Raw genomic sequence first — 22670 nt, forward strand, 5'->3', positions numbered from 1 at the left:
GGCTGTACCCACAGGGCTCCTCCTTGCAACTGTGGTTGTAGCAAAGTGTTGTACCGCATTGCTCGCGTCTGCTCTGCTACACCTGCAACCTTGGCTTGAACAAACAGAGCTAGGGAGGTTGGCGTGGACTGCCAAAGCAGCAACGGTTGGGTGGGGGAAAACAGCCACCTTAACAGTTGGTGCTGTGCCAGTGTAAACAAGTGGGCTTTGTCTGGACTCCATCTGCAGAGCAGGTGTGCAGGGGACTTGGCCTCACCCTGTTGGCACGGCTGAGTGATGCAGGTTTGTCCCTGTCTGCTCTGTGCTGGTGATGGGAGCGTCACAGGGAAAGGTTTTGCATTAAAACAATAAAACCAGGCTCTGTGCCTTCAGGCCTGTGTAAAAGCATGATGATTAACTGCCCTACAGGGCTAAGGAAGAGGCAGACAAAACCAAGCACCACATGAATTCGTGTAGAGCCAATCTCTGGCACAGCCAGACGGGCACTGCTAATGGCATGAGGTAAGGCATTTATTTTCTGCCTCTCCAGCAGGAGTGGGGTGAGATGCTCAGGGTTAAAAGTCCAGTTTGGAAGTAACTTCATGACTTTTGGTAAGGTGAGTTGGAAGAGAAAATACTGGGAATCTGATGGGAAACCAGCTTTGTCATTCTACCCTGCGTCTTCTGGAGATGATGCGTCTTCGGCCCCAGACTGGGGCTGGAGAGAGAGACAAGTACAGATACAGTCTGCCTGTTCTGATTCTTTGGGTGCTCAGCTAGAGTTCATTCTTGCAGGAACCTGGAAAGATTAAAAAAAAAAAAAAGTAAAAAATCCAGCACTGTTGTTAGTCAGGGTTTGGTGTGGTGGTGGCACCTCCAACCAACACAGCAATGGGCACAGAAGAGCAGGTTCTCTGTGCTGGCTGTAACCAACTCCCCTGTCTTTTCACAAGCTAAATAATCTCGCTGTCTCTTCCCCCTAGAAAGATGAGGTTGACCTCGGCACCTATAAATGTCATCTACCTCTACTGTTTTTCCTTTGCCCAGCAGCCCCCTGCTGATTCCATCCTGCTGGCTCTGAGCCTGGTAAGCCTATGCATAGCACCTCAAGGCAGGGAAGGCACTGAAAAGAATGCCAGCTGGGTCTGGGCTGTCCTGACCGCAGCTGCAGCTGATGCTCTGCACTCACTGCAGTACAACAGAACAGTCTTGTATCCTCCAGGGACTTCCAAGAACATAGGAGGGACAAAGGCAAGTTTTGCCTGCTGGAACAGGCTTGGCAGAAGCTAAATACAGGACTTTGGAGTCATCCCTTGGAACAAATCCACGTTACCTTGTGATGCTGCTCCCATTCCTCAGTGCTGTCACTAATAATAAGCATAGGGCAATGCTAGGAAACCTGGCCCACTGAGACACTTACAGGTTTTCTTAATTACCCCTTTCTGAGTTTTTCTTTAAGCGTCAATTTGCAGCTTCAAGCAAGCTCTTTGAAGTTTTTAATACCTAAGCCATTAGCACAAGCAGTGAACTGGGACTGGGTATGCCCTGAAACCTCCCTGTCCCTTCCTCTTAACAGGCAACGTAATCCCTGTGCCTTTAGCACGAGGCTGCTGCCATTCAGTGCCTACTATTTAAGGCACCTCTGTGGTGCACTGCGTGACAAAGTGCTGCTCTAAAGACTTCAAGAAGAAACATGCCTAAAACTTCCCAGGCTCATAAATCTGCCAACTTGGGCACGCTCCCTAAACTTTGCTGATTGACTTTTTGCACTGTTAAGTTTTTAAGACTTGGAGCTTTTCATCCTGGACTAAGTTACGGTGCTACAGGGAGGGGGGAGAGCTGGTGAGAGTGCTGTGAGATGTGCCCCACTGCTCAAGGCAGCCTCCCTCTGCTTCTGCCCAACAGCCCTGTTTCCATGTGCCTCTCTTACTCTGGCTGCTATGAGCGCAATCAGATGGTGCAGCCAAACAGACAGCTTTGGAATGAAGCTAATGGGTTGTTTGCATTCATCTTTTATTAATTACAGGCTGCTGAGTTTGAGGGAAGATCAAGATTAATAGTGATATATGTGTTACTGATCTTGCTGGCTTGCATCTGCTCTCTACAGCCAAGATGCGTGGCACAAACAGCCCCGAGCAAAGCTGTGGCACTGAGGTCTGAGGCTGTGTCAGTGGTGTTTGAATGTGTGGGGGGAAAATGGGGACAGTGCAGTGCTTCACCCCTCCTCTTTGCAGGCACTTACACGTCTCCAGCCGCTCCTCCAGGAAGGAGATCTGCTCGCTCAAGGAGTCAATTCTGTCCAGCTGCTGGAGGGAGTGGGACAGTCGGCTGATGGGGTCTGTGCCAACGTCCTCTGGTGCAGATGGCATGAGGTTGTGGAAGGGAGCCAGCACCAACTGGAGTTTCTGCAGGGAGAAGAGGAGCCATGAGCAGTCAGGAGGCGCCTCAGCGCAATGTTTGGTTGCGTTCGAAGGGCTGCTGGGCTGGAAGAGCTGCTGGGAGGCTCTGCTTGCAGTGTGGAGCCCAGCTGGGATCCTTGCCTGCTCCCTGCTTGCGTGAGGTCAGCGTGGTGTTAAAAATAGAGCAGGGGTGGAGGGAAACCCTGGCTGTGCACAGCCCGGGCTTGGAGCTGGCTGCACAGGGCCGCAGGCAGGGCAGGAAGGGGCAGATGGGGACATCAAACACACACCTGCTCCAGTGCTTCCACTCTGTTTTTCAGGTCTTTCATTTCTTCCTTCATTTCACTGGAGGGATCTGAAAAAAAAAAAAAGGACCAAATGTTAGTAAAAATCCATTGCCTGAGGTGAAGTGGGATGTGCTGGACTCAGGATAAGCAGTGCTGCTTGGTGCTCCCCTCCAAGGGAATCTCAGGGTTCAGGAACTGGATGCAATGCCCACTGCAAGCACAGCAGTACCTAGAGTAAAGTGAGGGAGTTTCTCAGGCTGTGGGGTGATGCTTAAAGGACAAAATATCCTTTCATGCCTTTGCTGCCAAAAGATGAGTTAGCTCCCATGTCTTCCCTGTCCCAAGGCGAGCTCCGCTGTAGTGTTGTGACAAAAGCAGGTGGTGTTTGGGACAGGCAGACGGCTCTCCCAGGTGTTGCCACGTGATGCCAGCGCTGACCACAGCGCATTATTACTCACGGTACGAGTTTGAAGTGTCACAGCGCGTACCAAAAGTAATAATGGGCCGTCACCAGCAGCTCCTGATGCTCCTTGTGGGTCTGGATGGATCTGCCCCGTAGGAAGGATGACGATGATGATGGAGAGCACAGCCGCAGTCCCGACCACCGCACGCCACAGCCAGGCTTTGTCACCCCTGCAGGGCCTGGGCTTGTGCACAAGGCAGGTTTTGTTCCATCTTCTAGCTCTTGCCAGTCCTTCTTTAGCCATCCTGTGCTGCTGTGTTAATCCCAGGTTTCACCAAAGCCCCCAGGCAGCTGCTACTATGCTGCAGCAATGGGCAGTTACCTGCTTGGCTGAAGGTTCCTGGCTCGGGGCCTGGCACCACGGGCTGGCATGCCTTGTTATCAGCAGCGAGGCTAAAGCCATCCCAGCAGGCACAATGGAAGCTCCCAGCTGTATTGACGCAGAGCTGGCTGCACCCATGGCTCCGGCTGGCACATTCATCTGCATCTGAAAGCACAGGGGTGGCTCCGTGAGGACAGGACTGGGAGTAAAATGCTCAGGGGCAGAGAGGTGCAGATGGAGCAGAGATGCTGCTCCCCCTGCCGAAGCCACACTGACATCCTCAGGGTGGGGATGTGATGGGCCAAGGCCCAGATCACTCTCCCCAAACTTGGCTGGCAGCTGTGTGGGTGCCCCTCAGACAGGGTAGGAGCACACTGAGAAGATGCTGGTGTAAATATAGGATACCCATATTACTTATTTATCCAGAGGAAAAATCTGGCCTCCTTCCTACATCCCTCTCACCCTCCTAAAGGTAAAGCCAAAGATAAACTTAGAAATGCCCATACTTTGGCCAGAGAAGGCATCATCCTTGAGCACAGGGGTGCAGGCAGTTCCATATCACTGCTCTCAGTGTCTGGCTCTCATCCTGGATTTATGGTCAGGGTTTTGGTTCCAGCCAGCCGTGGTGAGGAGCTATCAGCCTTTCAAGTGTGTATAAAACCCAGTAACCTCTCCTCACACGGGGGAGTTATTAAAGCTGTTCCCACAAAGCAAAATGAGCAGAGCTGCTTCCCACGCCTGGGCAAATCTGTTCTAGGCAGTGGGAAAATCCTTTCCCCAGCACTGGAGCTGGAGCCATCAGAGATGTGCTCAGCCCAGCCCTGCCCTGCCCAGCACGGGTCAGTGCCACGCACTCCTCCTCTGCCTTACAGGAGGGCGGACAGCCAGGAGAAGTGTTGGAAGTGGTTTGCACCATGCTGGTGTGCTCTGCTGGATATCCCCGTGCTCCAGTGAGGCATCAGGCTGCTCTCGCACAGGAGAGGAGCCCTTCCCCTCCACCCCCGGATCTTTTTGCTTTACAGATTTAGGTTCTGCAGCAAATGAGCGTCTTCGTTTACAGCAAGAGTTTACAAAGGCTGGGAGATGGGTCACTGTAAATACGCAGCCTTGGGACAGCCCCACGTGTGTGAGGGCTGCTCTGCTGAAGGCCCTTTGCTGACTACAGTCACAGCAGAGCACAGCCCCAGCTCGTGCTGACCTAGCATGGTCCCCTATGCCAGGAGGTGCCAGGAGGGGAGCAGGGTGCAGCAGTACCTGTCTGGCAGGAAGGCCCCATCCAGCCGGGCGGGCAGGCACATCTTCCAGGGAAGGTGCAGCGGCCGCCATTCTGGCATGGCAACTGGCACAGAGCTGTGAGGGCAAACAAGCACAGCATCACTTGGTGGGACTGGACATCTCCTCCCCTATCTCCATACGTGTGTGCAAACACAGGACAGCACAGCCTTGTGGCAGCTCTGGGCATGGGCTGCTCCGTGCTGGTGGGGCTGGGCTGTGCTGGGGGGTGTGGTGGGAGCAGCAGGAGTGGGACAAACAGGTCTTGGTTTGGAAAGAGGCTGAGGGGCCTGCATAGGTCAGGGGAAGGATGCTTTGGCATTGGGGTTGGACTCAATGATCACTGGAGGTCCCTTCCAACCCCCACAATTCTATGATTCTGTGAAGGAGGGCCACGCTGCACCCTGACAGCTCAGGAGAGTGGTGTTGCTCTATGTCTCTTCTGGAGACAGATTAGCTGCTGATGTGCCAGTGTGTTCTGCATTTGCTTTATGTTGCACATCACAATGTCCTCCTGAAAGCATTTCTCTTCCATTACTGCTGACTTATGTGGAAAGAACTTGCTAACTTTCTTCATCCTCTGGTAACTCTAAAGTTAATAAGCGATCCCACAGGAAAAAGGCCTGAGGCAGCCAAGAAAGCCTAGAAATTAATCAGAAATTGAGCCACGTTTGGTTGTGCTATTGGATGCTGAAAACGTAGATGGAAGAATCAGACCGGTGTTGGTCAACAAGAGAGCTGGCTGCTGGGACGTGACCCACCCAGGATCAAGGGGCTGGGGGACAGCAAAGTGAACAGGGCTCTGGGGTGGCCAGGTGGCTTTGTTACCTGTGTTGCAGCTGATCTCGTAGCTGCTGGTTCTGCTCCATCCAGGACAGCACGAGGCCACAGGCTGAGGTACCTGTTTGTACACCTGCCGGTAGGCAACCTTATAGATGGTCCTGCAATACAGAGATGAGGCTGAGTGTCGGGGGGCAGCCCCAAGCCCCCAGCCCAGCTCTCACACTGCTGTGGACGCTGCTTCCCCCACCTGTAGGTGCTGCACAGGCGGTGGCCCTGGCAGGTGGTGAGGTAGGGCAGGTACACGGGCTGCACGTGGGACTCGGTGCGGGCAGCTGTGCGGCTCCGCGGCTCCGCAGCGCAGGTCCTGCGGCTGAGCAAAGGAGAGCAGGTCAGGCAATGGTTGGCAAACGACTCGCTGCTTCCCCCATCGTCCTGAAAGGGCCGTGCTGATTTACACCAGCTGGGGACGTGGCCTGACAACTCCTAATTGCACACGGCTATTTAAGAGGCAGTGGCTCATTGCCCAAGTGACCCAGGAGGTGACTTCATGCTGTTAGGGGCAGCGACACAAAGCTGCAGCTCTATGGGCTGCACGGCCCCTTCCTCCCCAGCCCCTGCACAAAGGCACTGACCCCCCTCACACCCTGCAAACTTTCTCCATCCTGAACAGTTGGGGTCCAGATTTAAGGGAAATGTATTCAGAGTAGTTCTCCTTCCATTCTCTGTCTCGCTTCAACCTAAAATCAATCACTTTTGAAACGTATCTTTTCCTTTCTGAGCTTTCTGTGCCCCTGAACCTGATGTGCCTTTGGCCAACAAATTAATGATTCCACAGAAAGAATCAGGCTGATGGTAAAAAGATAGAAGACAGAGGAAAGTCACCTTCCGTTCCTCCTAAGATAAGTGAAACCCAGTCGAAAACATTCCCAAGGCCAACAGCCAAAGCAGTATCAGTTAAAGATTCTTTCTCTTCAACATTCCCCAGATCTGTCCCACCAAGGAACTTGCGTGCTCGTCTCAGCCTCCCAGCTCAATTATGAGCTAGAATTAAAAGGCTGGGAATTAGCATGGACATCAGCTGGCTTCCATTAACTCCAGAAAAGTCCTTTCAGCTTCACTGGTTAACGTTACGGAAGATGCAGTTTTTAAATGGAAATTGTTTGTTTTGCAAATGTTATAATAAAGCTATAGCTGAAGTTGGGTGCGTGCGAGAGAGGAATTCAGCCTGTGGGTTTAGTCACGACCAGAATGTGAAAGGTTTAATTCTAGAGGAGAGAATTTCAATGTAAAAACAAACTTTGGAGAAAATGAGCTGGATGTGGGGGGCGGGGGCTGAGCTCAAGCTCCTTTCAGTGGGGGAAGAAACTGGGGCATTGAGCACCGAGCCTCCTTTGGCCATGGAGATGCTCGGGCTGTGCTGGGATGTAGGGACAGCGTCAGACCCAATTCCTAGGACAAAAGCAGACCCCAGCCAAGAAGTGACTCTGCAGAGCCTCCTCCCAGCTCCTCGCCCAGCCAGGTGCCCCTGGTGCCTTGCAGAGGGGCCCAGCATGCGCTCATGAGGACAGATCTGGGAGATGCAGACTAAAAGGAGGCTTACCCCACCCGGGTGAAACTGTCTGTGCTGGTGGCACTGAGGATGATGGCGAGTCCCGAAAGAAGGCAGCTGATTCGGCGCATGTCCTGTCTCGTCCTGCAGCACTCTGGGCTGTGTGGCACACACTGGGGTCACTCCTCGGGGGGAAGCATGGGCTCCTACTGCATGGCTTGCTGCTCAGCGGCGAACTCTGGAACAGAGAGAATGGCAGTGTGAGCACGTGGTGCCCATCCCCAGCTGGTGGCATCCGAGGGATGTATGGTGACGTGAGACTGATGGCCAGGTTTGTGCTAAGGAAATAGAAATGTCCCTGTGAGACATCCCCACGGTGCTGGGTGGGCTGGCCGTGCTGTGCTGTGCCTTATTGCAAGCTCTGCCAGGATGTAAGACAAAGAAGAATGAGGTTCTCTGCTTTCCAGTGACACACAGGGGGGTACAGGACCCAGCGGGTCACAGCACAGGGAACAGGGGACATGTGGGACAGGGCCATCGCTGAGGCAGGCTCCTGCTGGCACACACCAGGGGGCTGCACAGAAAGAACCTGCATCGTTCCGAAACATGCAGCCAATTCCAGGCAGCAAGGCCAAAACAATGGCCTGTAATTTCTTAATCCATACAACATTGTAAAGCTGCATTTTCCCACCATATAACATACTGAAATCTGATCTTCTTCTCTTTAAAATACAAGTTCTTGCCAGGGAAAAGTTGCTTTAAGGGCCATATGTACCATCTGTATACAGAGTGAGTACTGAGTTGGAAAGAAAGAGGCTTTGATTTTCTAGCAATGGGACAAATACGAAGCAGGGCTGAAGAAGGTCAATAACAATGCCTAATTTAAAAACATGTCCAATTTAAACAAAACAGTTGGCCTCCGGATGGCAGCAGTTAAAGGAGGAAGGAATAAAGAATCCCACCTTAAGCACATGACAATTAAAGAAGGAGTCAGACTATCTGATTAATCTTTGGAAAAGAAGTTGCTTTACTGGGACGCAACACGACAGGAAACAATCTTCTGAAACTGCAGATAAAGAGAGCTACCTAAAAGGTTCTAAAATCCTCTGGTGACGTGGGGTGAGACTGGACCAGAAAGCTGCAAACTCCTCTGGGACAAATCCTAACTCTGAGCTGTTGGGAATATTCATCCGTAGACCTGGGAGTCTCCAAATCCCTCTCCAAGCCAGGCAGCAGCATCTCTTTGTTCAGGTGAAGGAGGCACAGAAGCCCCTCCTGCAAACGGCATCACCAGTGAGGCAAAGGCTCTGTGCGCTGAGCCGGGCACCATCGCAGCCAGGATGCAGGCACACAGCCCGGCCTGCCTGCGCCTTTCCAGAGCTACACACAGACACATATTTTCCTTCCAGCCACAGATCCCCTGGCCAGCGGTGCTACTGCAGAGGTCTGTAAGTCAAACTCTGCCAACCATCGCAGTCCTCCCACAGAATTCCTGCGGCCGCCATGGGAACTTTCCCCGTGGGGAAAGCAAGGAACACAGGGCACAAGCTCCAAACGCAGGCACTGCTTCTTTCTTTTCGAAATAGAGCAGCGTTGTCCTACCTCAAGTAGTCAGAATGTCCCTCTGGGTTCGTAAAATTATGGTTGCTTAATACCGGATAAAGTTTCAAAAGTGGAAAATATGATAGTAAATACTTGTGTTTTTTATGAGTTTGTGAAAATCAGCCCCTCCAAAACTGCAGGAGATCCTCCAACCTGTTGTCACTGCTATTCTAATATTCCTTTTTTAAAGCACGTGAAGCTACAAAGAAGCACCTGAGCTTTTGCTGGTTATGGGCTCAGCCATGTGCTCCTGGAGGGAGGCTGTGGGGCCGCTCCTGCCAGCCGGAACCTTTTCCATTCTGCCTCTGTGCTCTCTTAACTTGCAACAGCAACCAACAGGAAAATACAACCCATAAGGGAGTTGACACGGGCTGTACTTCGTCCAGCTCTGCCCAAAAAAGCCAGGCTAAAACTCCAGGTGATGCTAGCAGCATGAGATAGGGTCTGTCTCCAAAGTGATGCAAGAGAACCCTGCCCTTCAGGAGGAAGCAATAACTCCAAGGATAACACAAGCTGCACTTCCTGGAAGAGCACAGCCTGCCTCTGCAGGTGGAACCTCTGCTCCCAGTGGTGCCCTCAGCTGCCAGACCCTTCTGGAGGGCACCACCATCAGGGGGATGGATTTTCCCTTACAAACATTTCCAGCTGTTCTCTGCACAAGCTGACACCTGGGCACCATGGAGCACGGGGACATGGGCACGACGGCAGCAGAGATGCAGGCACGATGGGAGCAGGGACAGGAGCGTGCGGGGCAGCGGGATCCACGGAGCTGGATGCAGTGAAGCAGCACAGGAGAGACTCTGGCTCCGTGCACAGCAGAAGAGGCTGCACGGTGCAGACACCGGCCGCGCAGGGATGCCACCCCCAGCCCACAACAGGCCCAAACCCTGCACGTACATCTTCCCCGGGGGCACTACGAACCCTGCCCGCACCCTCGGGACCCTCCTCCGACCGGCCTCTGCCCGGAGCCCCGCAGCCCCTCCGGTCCCGCTCCGCCGCCGCCTCCAGCCCGGCGCGGTGCCGTCCCCGCTCCCCCGCCGCCCGCTTCGCCCCGCGGAGGATGCGGCTGAGGCTGACGCGGTCCCCCCACGCCGCTCCGACCCCTCTCCCCACCCCGGGCAGCGGCCGCAGCCGCCGGGACTCACCGCTGGCGGTGGCGGAGCCTCGGAGTCGCCGCCGCGCCGCGGCCCCCCGCGCGCTTCCTCCCCCCCGGGCCGAGCCGGTCCCTCCGCCCCGACCCAATGAGCTCCCGGCGGGGAGGAAAGCGGTGCCTCCCGGCCTGGGGGAAGCGCCGGGACCCGGGGAGCCTCCGCCTGCCTCCGCCCCGCCGCCCGCCACCTGCCCCCGCCGAGCCGCTCCGGCACAGGCAGAGCCCCCCGCCGCAGCCTGGCCCCGTTACGCGCTGCCGCGGTGCCTCTGTGCTGTCGCCGCTTCTGTGCCGGCTTCCAGGCTCACCTGCAGAGCGCCCGGACGGCCCCGCACCGCGCTACGAGATCCCCGACCCCGTCGCAGAGCGGCTCTCCTGGGTGGGCAGGGGATTAACGGGGAGGCAGGGAGATCCCTGCGAAGCCCCCAGCCCTTCCCAGGCTACCGTGAAATCTCCCGTCACCGATGCAGTGACCAGGGCAAATTTATCTCTCTGTGCTAATAAAGACTGTGTCTGGTTCTGCATCTCCTTCCCCCGGACACCCGACACACCACATAGCTCCGTGGGGTCCCACCGTGCCCCGGTGATCTCCCCGAGCTCATTCCAACAGCAAACTCCTGCAGGAGAGTGCAGTGAGTTGCCGGGACAGGGATCAGCCCTGCGAGCCCTTGGGACGCTTGAAGGCTCCCTTGGATGCCCTGGGACCGATGAGGCAGATCGGTCCCCCGGCTGCCCGCAGGCTTTTGCTATTAAGCACTCATTTATTTATCAAATAAAAAAAGTCTGCAGTTCGGTTAGTGCCAAACTGCCACTTGTTTTGTCTACATTTTTCCCTGGGAAATTAGAGCACAGAGGCTTATTGTTTTTCAAATGACTTAGGCGCCTGCCCGTGCTCAGAACCAGCCTTAAAGATAGCAGGGGTCTGATGTGTAACTGAATGGCAGGATACACCCTCCTGGGAATATTTGTTCCCATTAAGTTTTGCAAGTTTTTTTGTTTGTTTGTTTTTTGTTTGTTTTTTGTTTTTTTTTTGAGATCATGTAGGCATTTAAAGGAAATATTTACCAGTTAAACAATAATAGCTACAAAAGAGCAACTGAGCTTGCTGGCTTCCCCGTGGAATCGGAGCTGCCACCAGTTGTGCTGAGCCCTGCAGCAAAGTGGCTGCATGCGAGGTGTGCTGGGGGGACCCACAGATGGGCTTGTGTGGCAGTTTTGCTCGTGTTCTACCCAGGGGAGAGAGTGGAACAGCTGGGAATCAGCTCAGGGATGTGCTGGTGGAGATGGAGCTTCACTGCCAGGCAGGACGATGGGATCCGGAGGCAGGAGCACTGCCTGCAGTGAGGGGAGGGCTGGCTGCTGGTGGAAGCGCAGCGCCGTGTTACACAGCATCGTACATTGCACAAGCAGGAAACAGAACAGTTTGCTCACTCAGCCAACCTCTGGGGAACGATTGCAGCTCACGTAATCTCCGAAGCGCGAAGCTCAGGCAGCTTTTCCCAAGAGCCTCAGAGGGACAGTAATTATCTCACTGTGCAGAAAGCGTTACTGTTGTTTTCTGGTTTATGGGGGAGATGAATGGTGCCTGATACTCAACTTGCTCAATAGTTGCAAAACGTGCTCAGAGGGCGGTGGAAAGCTTCTGTCTGGCTCTATGGAAAGCACAGGGTCTAAAAGCACAGCCAATGCACTCACCTTGTCCGCAGCGCTCCGTCACCCGGCCCGAGCGTGGATCCTCTCCTTAAGGAGCATCTTGGTTCCTCACTGTCGGAACAGAAAAGCCCCTGGTTACACTCCCTCTGTCCTGCAGGCAGGTTATCAGTGATCCAGCCCGTGAGAGACCTGCTGTGGGGTCCCAGAGACTTCACAAAGCTCGGTGAGAAGTGGAGTGCCCCATTCCTGCTGACACCCCCCAGTTATATCAGAGTTCCCTTCCTCTCACTTGGGATCCCACCTGCTGTACCCCAGCACTGTGTTCAACCACCTGCAGCATTTTCATGTGCTCATATAAAGATCCCTCAGTGCGGGACTACTAAACACAGCGCTTTCACTGTCTCCCTTATCACCCTCTCAACCATTCCACAACAATTTCTGAAGTGCATTATTTTAAAATTCTGCAATTGTTTGAGTTACAAAACGTTTGCTTTTCAGCTCCATTTACTTGGCCAAATCTTTGCACAAGCCAGAGCCCATGTTATCTGCTTAAGAACTGCAGATAGCCCATTAAAAGAGCACTTAATCGTCCACTCCTAGGGAGGGTTCAGTGCCTTGGATGCCAATATTCATTATGCTGGGAGGAAACCCCGCAGGACATAGCCTGGCAAAGTTCCCTTGAAGGCAGTGATGTTGCACCAGCTCTGAGCAGGGGAAGGTCAGAAACTGGCTCAGCTAACATCGGTGTGATGAGCTGCTCACCGTGGCAGTAAGGCATTCTGGTTTGCAGCTGCACGTCTGCCTGAATCTGAAGTCTTCCTTGGACAGGCAGTTTCCCTGCTTCCTCCAAAGCCTTCTCCCTTGCACTTTAGAAGCATACTCCCACGACATCTAATATTAATACTTGTCTCCAGGCCAAGGCAGAAATGTTTCTGGCCAACCTCCCTCTTAGATTTAACAGTGTTCAATCTCCTTGTTTCCCACTGGTTCTACCATCAGTGCGAGCTACAGGGTGCCTCACCCAGAGCAGGTCTCTAGCCACACACCAGGTGAGCCAGAAGGTAGAATTGCCACCCAGTCCCAGATCCGACCCTCCTGCAATGTGCTCACATTCAGGGGCCAGAAGTGCTGAAGTGACAGCTGGAGATGGATGGATGGATGGGGAGAAAGGCAGGAGAGTGACACACATACAGATGCAAAACCTTTCAGCTACCACAAGGCACGGCTGACCCTGTACCTGCTGTGCACAGTGGTCTCTCGCTGGCCTCCATGGGGATCTGGCTCAGAGCTGGGGCTTCTTGCTGAAGGAATTGGAACTTTTGGTGATTCCGAAAAAAAGGGGAATCAGCTTTTTCTGTCTTAGGACAAATTATTTTGCTCAGGCTTTTCATAAAGCTGTTTGTAAATGTTACACTGAAATTTAGGCTCCGGAGCAGCCCCTGTTCTGCAGAGTTCTGTAAGGAAAAAGACCTCCCACTATTCTATTATGTTCCATATTGTTCTCTATTGCGTCAGCTGCAGATCAGTTATCTCGGTGGAAATCTAGTGGAGTCCATTGATGTCAGTGGGATCAAAGCAGGTCAAACCAAGAAAAGTGCTTGGCCCATAGCACTGAGTCTCTCGTCACCAGTTGCTGAGTGCAATGAGTATTATGACCCAGATCAGATTCCCACAAAGTGATTTTTGTTTTGCCTCAATAAGGGCTTAACAAACGTCGTGTGTTAGAACCTGAGTCCACCAGAGACATACAGCAACCTAAATGTGGCCATGCAAAAACAAATGCGTAAACAGGACAACATCCTGCAGCCACATTTACTTTCAGTTAGAGCACTGATGAGTTCTCATCTGCATTTCAAGGCAGCAGTAATGGCTGCTGCATAAAAACTGGGAAATGATCCATGGCACTTAGGAATAAACTGAATTTTGCTGCTTTCTGTGAAAATTCCCTGGCAAAAGCTGGCGTTAGTCAGTGGGGAATGGCCCCAGCTCTCCCCTCTGCATTTTTCCAGTGAATCACTCCCTGAGGAGCGCACAGAAAGTGTGGTGGGAATGGCTGCAAGTAGCATGCATGGCTCAGTTGGTTCCTTTAATCACAGCCGTGCCAGTGAGCGTGGCATTACACAGCTTTTTTTGCTGTAATTATCCTTCTATATCAAGAGAAAAACTACAGCTCCAGAAATGGGCCAAGCGGAGCTCCTTCTTGCCATCACCTCCTGAGTGATGGGCAGACCTATAACGTTTACGTTGGGAGAGGGGACAGAGAACTAAATAACAGGTTTTATTACCTTCCTCTGTTTGCGAAGGCCCTTTCCTTGTCTTTCTCTGCCTGCCCTGAAAGCTTAAGTTAAATCTTTTTTCTGCATGCACTTCTGCTGCTGGTGTGACTGTGAGTCAGATTCGTTTACACTAATTTGTTGCAGTTTGTAAATCTGTCTCCCTGGAGCCAGACCCATCTGCAGCATCAGAGTCTGGGAAATAGCTCAAATAAGCCTGCATCCCAGACTCAATTTCTCTTCTTTACCTCTAGGGAAAAGTAGTGCAGACTGATAGCTCAGAAGCATAGAGAGAAACTGACTCAGTGATGGGAGGAATCACAAGGATCACAAGGGATAACATTCAGAGCCTGCCAGGGCAGAGGTGTGTGCCCACCTGTAGCCCCACTGTTACCCAGAGTCGAGGCAGGTTTGTGAGGGAGGCTCAGGGCCTCCGAGCTTCTGCCTTGCACTGCTCCCCAGGCAATGCCAGAGCTTCACATTAATTTTACTCCCTGCAAAATCTTATTATTTCTTCTGCGAATGTTAGATCCTGTGAAAAGGCATGCTTGGCTGTGCCTGTCAAGAGCTATTCAATGGCACGATGCTGCTTCACGTGCGCGGGTGCCCAGCTGCTCCTACCCGCATCCAGCCTTTATCCCCCAACACCTCAGGTGAGGAACTGAACCTCCTGCCTGCACTGCGTAATGCCGCAGATGAGGATGGCAGGACCCCCAGGTAACTGAAAAAGCACACATAACACCCATGGTTACAAATTCCAGAGGCTTTGCTGAGCTGCTGGCACGCTCCAGGCTCACAGCGTCAGCCCTGGCAGAGCCCCACGTAACATGCCCTGTAATGTGTTACAGCAGAGGTGCTCAGAGACACGCAGATGGAAACAGAGAAGGAGTTATGGAAAGAAAGGTGGAAATCACACGCACAAGTGTTGCAGCCTCCCTCCGCAAGCACAGAGATAAAACGAACCCTCCATCCTGTGGGTTGGATATAGCATATATATGCTTCTATACATATATATATACATAATATCCATCCATACATAGCAGTGCTACAGGTCAGGCTGGCGAACCAGCACTGGGGACATCTCTCAGCTGGCAAGTGCCACCCACAGCCCCACAACCCTTCCGACCCTCTCCATCCTACCCGTCGCTGCTGCTGTGACAGCCACAGCTCACCCCATACCTGCAGTGCCCCGCTGTCCCTCGCCGTGCTGGGACCAGCCCCGCTGCCACATTGCCTCGTGGCCACCGGCCGCCATCCCCCCATGGCCGCCCTGGGCCCGGAGCCGGGCACCCTCCTGTCACCCCCCGCATGGCCGCCCGCCGGCCGCGCACAGGCAGGAGGTGGCTGCTGAGGTGGAAGGGCGGCTTTTTATGCTTTTCTTCCTGTATAAATCAGGCCGGGGATGGACAATCCCAGACAGGACTTCCTGTGTGTGTTGTGTGCTGATAACGGGGCGTTGTGAGGAGAACAAACACGGCCGCCGCGGGCCCAGAGGGGAGAGGGGCTGTGGGGCGGCACCCCTGCGCCATGCCTGCCAGCCCCCTGAGGTGGGGGCACAGCGCAGAGGGGAGGGCCGGGCGGCCGGCGAGGAGGTGCTGACCACCGCCTGGGCCCCCACCCACAGCACAGCCACGGATCTAAGATGGCTGCCCCTGCCCTTCAGCCCTGCAGCCCACAGCGCAGCTCGGCTGTTCCCTGTCACAACCACGCTCAGAGGGGACCGCCGGGGATCCCCGCCGCATCAGGGCACCCTCGGCTCGCGCCAAACGTGGCAGGGCCAGCGGCCATCTTCCCAACAGGGGGCCGGCCATCTTGGTGTGCGGCACCAGCCCGGTTTTTTGTGGATGGTCTGAAATCCATCAGCAGCCAGGCAGTTCTGGGCTGGTTCATCCCAGCACGATGTGATCCCTGCGTCAGGGATGAGAATGGCGCAGCGCCGCGTGGGCCACTCAACTCACTGGAAAGCAAAAATGGTCCCTGCAGTGGCAGGTGCAAAAAAACACCTGGCTGTTCTGGAGCAAAGCGTGCTGCGATTTCCACTGATCCACGTGCGTACGGTTCTGCATGAGCACAGGAGGAATTCAGAGCTGCCCCATCTGCCCTGCTCCGTGGACACAGCCCACATCACACTGCATCCTCAGCCCAGGCAGAGCGGCCATGCTCCTGCGCAGGCTCAACAACGGAGGATGACTCCCACCCTGATTCAGCAAAATACTACTCCAGGCAAGTCCCATAGGGCTTGCAAAATATTCCTGTGTTTATTTATATAAATGCATGGCTAAAGAAAGACCCCATTTGTTTTCCTTGGCAGAAAGGGTATTTTTCTGCTGCCCATCATTCTTTCCAGCAATAGGTGATTTTGTACTGCGAACCAAAGGACTCCATGGGAGGTTCTCCCCACCTCCTCCAGACTGAAACCCCTGAACTTTGGGGACAATTTGAGACCCAGCCTCTATCAGCCACAGCACTGCTTGGCCCTATGCTGCTGTTCCTGTGTCCCCTGCCCTCATTGCTGGGGCATTTGTTGCACACAGGGCCACATGCAGGAGTGCTCTGAGCTCATCGACAGAGAAGGATGGGATGGGATGTGTGGAAAATGCTTCGTATTTACTCAGCCTTCAGCTGCTGGAGTGGGAAGCAGGCAGTAGGGCCAGACAAATGGGTGGCTTTACATTTGGCATTTACTCACAGCCTCTCTCTACCCACACACCTCCAGCATCTCCAGACCTGCTGCTGCCATCCGCCAGCACACACAGCCCCAACAGCCACCCCAGCCCACAACACAGGGACATTTTAGTAGTGGTGAGGTGGTGCTGGGACTCACTGCAGGCTGAGCATGGCTCACACAAGAAGACAAAGCCAGGACACGTGCTCTTCCAACAGCCCTGCATCATTCAGGGCCTGTCAGGCGTGAATTGTGCAGAGGAACAGAAAGGCTTTAGATTCCTCATTAGCACCAGCCAATTAGCATGGCATGCTGCTCTCCCCTCAGCTGACGGACTCCAGATGAATACCTCCTGCCCACACTGATCCCCTCAGCGCTTTCAATAACAGCATCAATCATCAAGCAGCAATCAAAATCAGTTGACAAAATCTCCACATTCACTTTGCACGGCTTTTTGCAGTGCGGGGAGCATGAGGCAACCCAGGCATGCTCAGGGCACTGCTTCTCCTCTGCAGAGCCAGCCCCAACCCCAGCCTCACCTCCAGCCCTGAGCAGCCCCAGGAGCATAGCACCAAGCGTTTCCAGGCTTGGGCTGCTCCAAGTCTTTGAGTGACAGCTCAAGGTCCTCTTTCCTTCCCCCTTCCTGTATTCTCCATGGAAAAAACTACTTTACTGCCCCTTGCTTGTTTTTGCTTGTTTTATTATCTGTGGATAACAAAAGCACCAGTCCCACTGCAGGGATGTTCTGCTGCTTACTCATCCAACACCCATGGACTGCTTTTAAATTCCTGCATGAAACCTGCCTGCATAAATTTAACTGCTAATTTTAGGCGTTGTGAGCTGCCATAGGATTTATTTCTTCGTTAGCACTTCTCACCATGTGGGAGAGCCTTGGGAGGCTGGCAGGCAACTGCAGCTTTGCCAGGAAATAGATTTGTCTGCTCCCGGTGAAATTCTTACATGAAAACGAACTTTATTCACTTTTTGTGTTTTAGAAAGTGCCATCTTGGAGAAGTCTGGATTTGGGAAAATGTCCCCTGAGATGATCAAAGTCCCTCAGTGCAAAGGTTGAGCCTGTAGGCCCCAAAGTTGGAATGATTAACTGAAGTGGTACCTCTGCCACTGAAATTTCTCTCCTGTTTTGTTTGTTTTCTAATAAAGAATATTAAAACAAAAACTCCCCCCAAAAGTGGGCTTCCTCTGCAGGAGGTCCATGTCTCAGCCTCCCTTTTGCTCCCTGCCTCCCAGCAGAGTTCAAGAACAGCCTGATAAGAGTGGGAGAAAGCGGGAGAGATGGGGAGCAGAGACTAAACACTGTGTAAGATGCTGTCTGCCATACAGGCAATCAAATGGGATGGGGACAAACTCTCATGTCCTGCAGCACTGTTTCATGGTGCCAGTGGGACCCCAGCACATCCCAGCCCACAGGGAGCAGGGACGTGCCTTGCTGCTGCTGTCGTGACAGCATGGAGGACAGAAACAGGAAAAAGCTCAGAGCCTCTCTTATGTTAAGCCAGCTTGGTGACGGGCTCTCTTATCCTTGCTTTGGGCGAGATAAGGTTTCAGTGCTGACTTCCAGAGCAGCTTTGTATCTCACTGTTCACCTCCCATCGCTGCAGTGGGTATCAGGCGTTCAGAAAACATTTGAGCATGACCATATCTTTCTGAAACCCGTGTGCAATGGAAAGACACACAGGGTGGATCAGACTGACCCTGTGGGGTTCTCAGTGTCTTGCTGTCTTTGTGACAAAACAGATTTCCTCAGCCAAGTGTTCCAGCACCCTGCTGGGCTGAAACCCCTGGTGGGAGGAGATGTGATCCCACCGTGACTGTCCTGCTTCAGAACCTGGGTGATCCACGGCCATTTTGAGGGCTAATCCAGATTAATGTTTGCTTTTGTAGATCAGTGAGAACCGCATTTTACTGCAGCAAGGCACTTTCTCCATTGTCCCTGACCTTTGTGCATATTGGAAAGTAAGCTGCACTTCCCCAAGATGATTTACTGACATCTGTGCTGTCCCCTATGAAAGACCTGACCATATAGTCTTTGAAAGACCTCCGGACATTATTTATTTCTATGAAATCCTAAGGCAACACCACAGGGAATGACTGGGTGGAAAGAACACATTGTAAACACAGAGGAGAAGGAATAAAGCCCTTTGCGAGGAGCTGGGGCATCAGCTGTGTGCAATTTGGGTGATGCAAGGACAGGACCATCCTGATGCCCAAAGCCTTCACAGTGACTCATACAGAGCTGGCTGTAGCAGGAAGGCCCTGAAAGGAGAAATACTGCCTTCTCATCACAGAAAAGCAATTTTTGCTCACCAAATGGCACCACAGGGCACCTTCTTCTGGGTTGCTCCATTCTCCACCAAAGCCCTGACTGCCAACAGCCCTCCGCCTCCCTCTCCCACCAACTTTTCCCGATCATTGCAGACAACAGTAACAGAAATGTTAAAACTATCCAGTTACAGAACAAAACCTTACCACCTACTACAAGTTTTCTACGTTAAAAATAATCGGCATGTTGAGAAACAAGCTCTAAAGGCCGGTTGTGATCTGAACCAAACCCAGATGAGGTCTCTGTGGAGAAGTCCTGTAGAATGGGTAAATAGCGATGTACCAAAATTACAATCAGCATCCAGGTGTAGGAATCAGTGGTTTTTGTTTTTTTTTTTTAATAAAATTAATGGAGTGTGTAGATAACTGTCTCCCTATTAGTGGATCTAATTCCTTGGTTGAAAGTCCTCCCCAGGAAACATTTATGTCTTTTTGCTGACTTCACTGGATTTCAGCAACATAATAGAGAAGTGGAATTCAGCCTAAAAGCCAGACGGTGAATGCAGAAGTCAGGACTTAAGAAAAAGATACAAAAAAAGAACTGTTGATATGCCCCTTCCCTGACACGTCGCAGTGTATCAACATGGCCACTGCCTTTATTTTGTTTAATCACTTATCTCCACCAAGGGAAGAGGAAATTCCCAAGAATGCACGATCGTTAAAAATATTAACCAGGCCTGGTGATTATTTTTGGTAGCTAAAAGCTTCCTGGCCGAAGGGTTTGGGTTTGCTTTGGACTTCAGTAAATGTTTTAGGATACCGTTCATAAATACCCATTATGCTCAAACCAGTGTGCAGCTCCGTGTGCAGCTGGGAAGGGCGGGTGTATGCTGCCCGTTCTTTGTTCTGTAATGCAGCGTGGCGAAATGCATAGCACTCCACTGGATTAGGATTAGCTATTTTCTTGTATCCTTAAATAAAGGACTAGTTCACACAGCCCGAAATCTCTGTTTCCTTTCTGGCAGGAAACAGGAAGTGAATGCGAGGGGCAGATTTGGAGTTTGCTTGTAAAGAACAATCGAACTCCCATCCAGAGGGGAAGGGGATCTGCGTCAAGAGGAATTCACTTTTTTTTTTTTTTTTTTTTCTGGAAGGGAAGAGAAAATGACCTTTAGTTTAAAAGCCTGAAAGAATAAAGGTCTGAGCATTCAGAGCTGCCTGCACAAATATAGCCATAAAGGCCTTTTCCTGACAGCGGCTCCGGCTGCTCGCCCCATCCCTATGTGAGCACCGCACCGCGCTGCCCTGCCAGTCGTCCTCAGTGAAGGGCAGCACCCAACCCTGCCTGCAGTTCCTGCTTAGGAGGGCCAGCCTTGGCTTTCATTCTTCAAAATATTTACTATTTTTCACTCTGTCCCTCCCCAGGGTGAGATGTGGCAGATGAGATGCAGCACACCGCCTATGCTCTATGACAGCCTATGTCTCCCTGAAGTGCTGTTGGTGGCTGTCTCCAGGCACAAGCTGGGTAGCCAGGAGCTCACACCAGCCCCACTAAACCTGTTCCCCTTTCAGGCAGCCACAAACCATCCAACACACGTATCTGGGAAGAGAACATGAGCCAAGGCCTGGAGGCTAGACCAAGTGTCCAAACATATGTGGTCTCATCTACGAGTCCTACTCATTTCAATCCTTCCCAGCAGTCACCCTGGATAGTTTTTCTGTAATTATTTCTCCCCAGTGATTAAACAGATTGTTCTGTGTATCCTCCACGCTGGTTTTGCCACTGATTGTGGCACTGTGGGCACAGCAGCACGGCTGAGAGCCCCCGGCAGCTATCGCCAAAAGCCAGCACCTGTGCTCTGATGAAGTCACCTCTTGGTACTGAAGCTGCAGCTCTGCAAATACTCCTTGGCAGGCTTCCACTTTTCTTCCCCAAAGTCATCCAGGCTCAATGCATGTAGCTGGAGAGATGCCCTGCCAGCGTACAGAAGGACAGCACTGCAGCTGGGAGAGAGCCAGAAGAACACAATCATTGCTCAGGTCATACGTCTGCACTGGGCAAAGTTGCTTCTGGAGCTGTGGAGCTGCAATGAGTCACCGTGCTGCAGGAAATGGTGTCACCTACCAGCTCTGCTCCCTCGCATCCACAGCACCCCCCAACTCCAGTAGCGCTTTTGCCTTCTGCTACCACGAGTTTTGGACCATGATCCCCCAGCTTGACCTGAAGCTCAGGTTCTGCTGTTAGGTCTGTTGGGCAGGCTGTCTCCACATCAAGCCCAGGATGTCACTGGAATCATTGTGAGAGCATTAGACAGAGCGGGCAGGGATGGCAGTGAGCAGGCATTTGCCAGTTCTGTTCCCCTTGAGCTCCCAGCCACCACCTTAGTGCATTAAAGTCATTAATTAACCTGCGGGAACGATGAGATCTAAACTTTCCCCCAGTCGCTGCTGGCAGCCAGCTGTGTGCTGAGGGCAGGCTCCACCAGCGGTGCAGGAATGTGCAAATAGCCCTGCAGGGATGCACTCCAAGTAAAGTGTGATTCACCAATTGGTACCCACTGGTTTTCCTGGTGGGCCTCTCCCCAGAGTCAGCCAGGGAAGAGCGAGGCAGCACCAGCATGTAAAAGCCAGCAGTGAGTTGACTGAAAAGCAGAGCGCTGGTCCCTCCCCACTCCTTGCTTTGGCCATCAGAAAACAGCAGAAATTAGCCCCAGGCAGGCCTGTGCACAGACATTGGGATTCCCACCACACTGTGGGCACACAGATGTCACCCAAGGGCCCCAGCAGAGAGGTGACAACACATCCAGCAGAGATGCTGGGCCCAACCTGCTGCTGAGACGATGCTTTGAGCTCAAACATCAGCTTTAAATCTGAGCTTTACTGATACCAGTCCCAGACACAAAGCTACCAAGACTCAGTATGTTCAATATGAGCACAAATACGAGCAGGGCCGGGATTCAGGTGCCCCAGAGTAAACTAAATTGCATGCCTATTACTTCTGAATTCTCTTTTTTCTTCTTTGTTTTGCTCTGATTTTGATTTGTTTTTCTGCCATCACAGAAAGCAGCTCTGAGATTGGCTGTGCCATTCCCTGTGTTAATTCAGCAGAAAGCTGTTCTCTAAAGGAAGCATTTGCCACCTCTCCCCAGCTTTGATTTGCCTGTCCTGTTTGCTTGCCAGAGCTGATTCTGAGACGTTCACAGGAGAGTTTCTTTGCACAGAGCCAACCAGCTATTGTGCCCCAGTGATTTTGTTCAAGAAATAGAAAACGCATTCACTTGTGTGCGAGGAGCTGACACGTGTTTGATTGGTGTGCTTGAGAGCTCGGTGGGGAATACAGCAGCAAAAACACATTCCTGCGAGGAGTTATTTCAAAAGAAAAGAAACAAGGATCCAGGAGAGATAAGAAAACGAATGTCTGCAGAATCTGGGAAAGCCTTGTGCAGAGGGACAGAGACAAAGTACGAGAACGCACTTTATTTGTGACAAGCTTTCCATCCTGAGCAGCCAAACAGGACATCCTGCTTCAGTTCTCCTTCCTCTAATTAGCGTTGGGTTCGGGACACTGCCATTAATGTCGTCTCAGCATTTCCATGACAAAGCCCTGTTTTTGCAGGACTTTAGGAACTTGGCTCTAGAAAATCTGTTGTGAGCGCAGAAGTGCTCAGCCCAGAGGTGGTGGCTCTGCAGGGGCTCGAGGTGTGGGTACCCCTGCAACCAGCTCCGCTTCAGATCCAAACCATTGCATGCCCCCGTTTCCTAATCTATATGTTGCTGTGGAGCCCTTTGCTTTCGAATGATTTGGCCTGGGCAGCTTGGAGAGGAAATCTCCAGCAATGCTTTCTTCTCTACTTGGCAGCAAAACTGGACAAACTCTGGCCAAATGTGTCCCCAAAAGTGGAGAGCCCCTAAAGCACCATCACAGCGGGAAGAGCAGAAATGCAATTCAAGCCCAAGAATAGGCCTGGAACAGAGTGCTCAGAACTGCTCTAGTTA

General features: G+C 52.4%; 1 protein-coding gene across 4 annotated transcripts; it reads right to left on the bottom strand.

The window, feature by feature from the left end:
• Window positions 1–447: 447 nt before the first annotated feature.
• Window positions 448–15067, bottom strand: EGFL7 (EGF like domain multiple 7). 4 transcript variants are annotated; one of them, XM_052668066.1, is made up of 10 exons: window positions 14909–15061; window positions 11499–11567; window positions 7106–7292; window positions 5753–5875; window positions 5551–5663; window positions 4705–4800; window positions 3451–3615; window positions 2669–2733; window positions 2222–2384; window positions 448–778 (listed from the first exon to the last, which is right to left on the bottom strand). In XM_052668066.1, the coding sequence occupies exons 3-10, from the start codon at window positions 7183–7185 to the stop codon at window positions 756–758; spliced, it is 828 nt and encodes a 275-aa protein (XP_052524026.1). In that variant the 5' UTR covers window positions 7186–7292; window positions 11499–11567; window positions 14909–15061; the 3' UTR covers window positions 448–755. The 4 variants fall into 4 exon arrangements, with proteins under 4 accessions (XP_052524026.1, XP_052524027.1, XP_052524024.1 ...); XM_052668067.1 differs by lacking the exon at window positions 3451–3615 and having other exon boundaries at window positions 14909–15063; XM_052668064.1 differs by lacking the exon at window positions 448–778 and having other exon boundaries at window positions 789–2384; window positions 14909–15067.
• Window positions 15068–22670: the final 7603 nt, after the last annotated feature.

The sequence above is a fragment of the Tympanuchus pallidicinctus genome, unplaced genomic scaffold (genome assembly GCF_026119805.1).
Source record: "Tympanuchus pallidicinctus isolate F22 unplaced genomic scaffold, pur_lepc_1.0 scaffold8, whole genome shotgun sequence".
In the NCBI taxonomy this organism is placed as follows: domain Eukaryota; kingdom Metazoa; phylum Chordata; class Aves; order Galliformes; family Phasianidae; genus Tympanuchus; species Tympanuchus pallidicinctus.

Excerpts from the sequence above, each read along its gene's own strand:
- EGFL7 (XM_052668064.1), bottom strand. The coding sequence starts at position 7,185 with ATGCGCCGAATCAGCTGCCTTCTTTCGGGACTCGCCATCATCCTCAGT. Across the intron at positions 4,801-5,550 it reads CGAGATCAGCTGCAACACAG|CTCTGTGCCAGTTGCCATGC; the intron begins GTAACAAAGCCA and ends TTGCCCTCACAG. Across the intron at positions 3,616-4,704 it reads GGGGCCTTCCTGCCAGACAG|ATGCAGATGAATGTGCCAGC; the intron begins GTACTGCTGCAC and ends CTGTGCTTTCAG.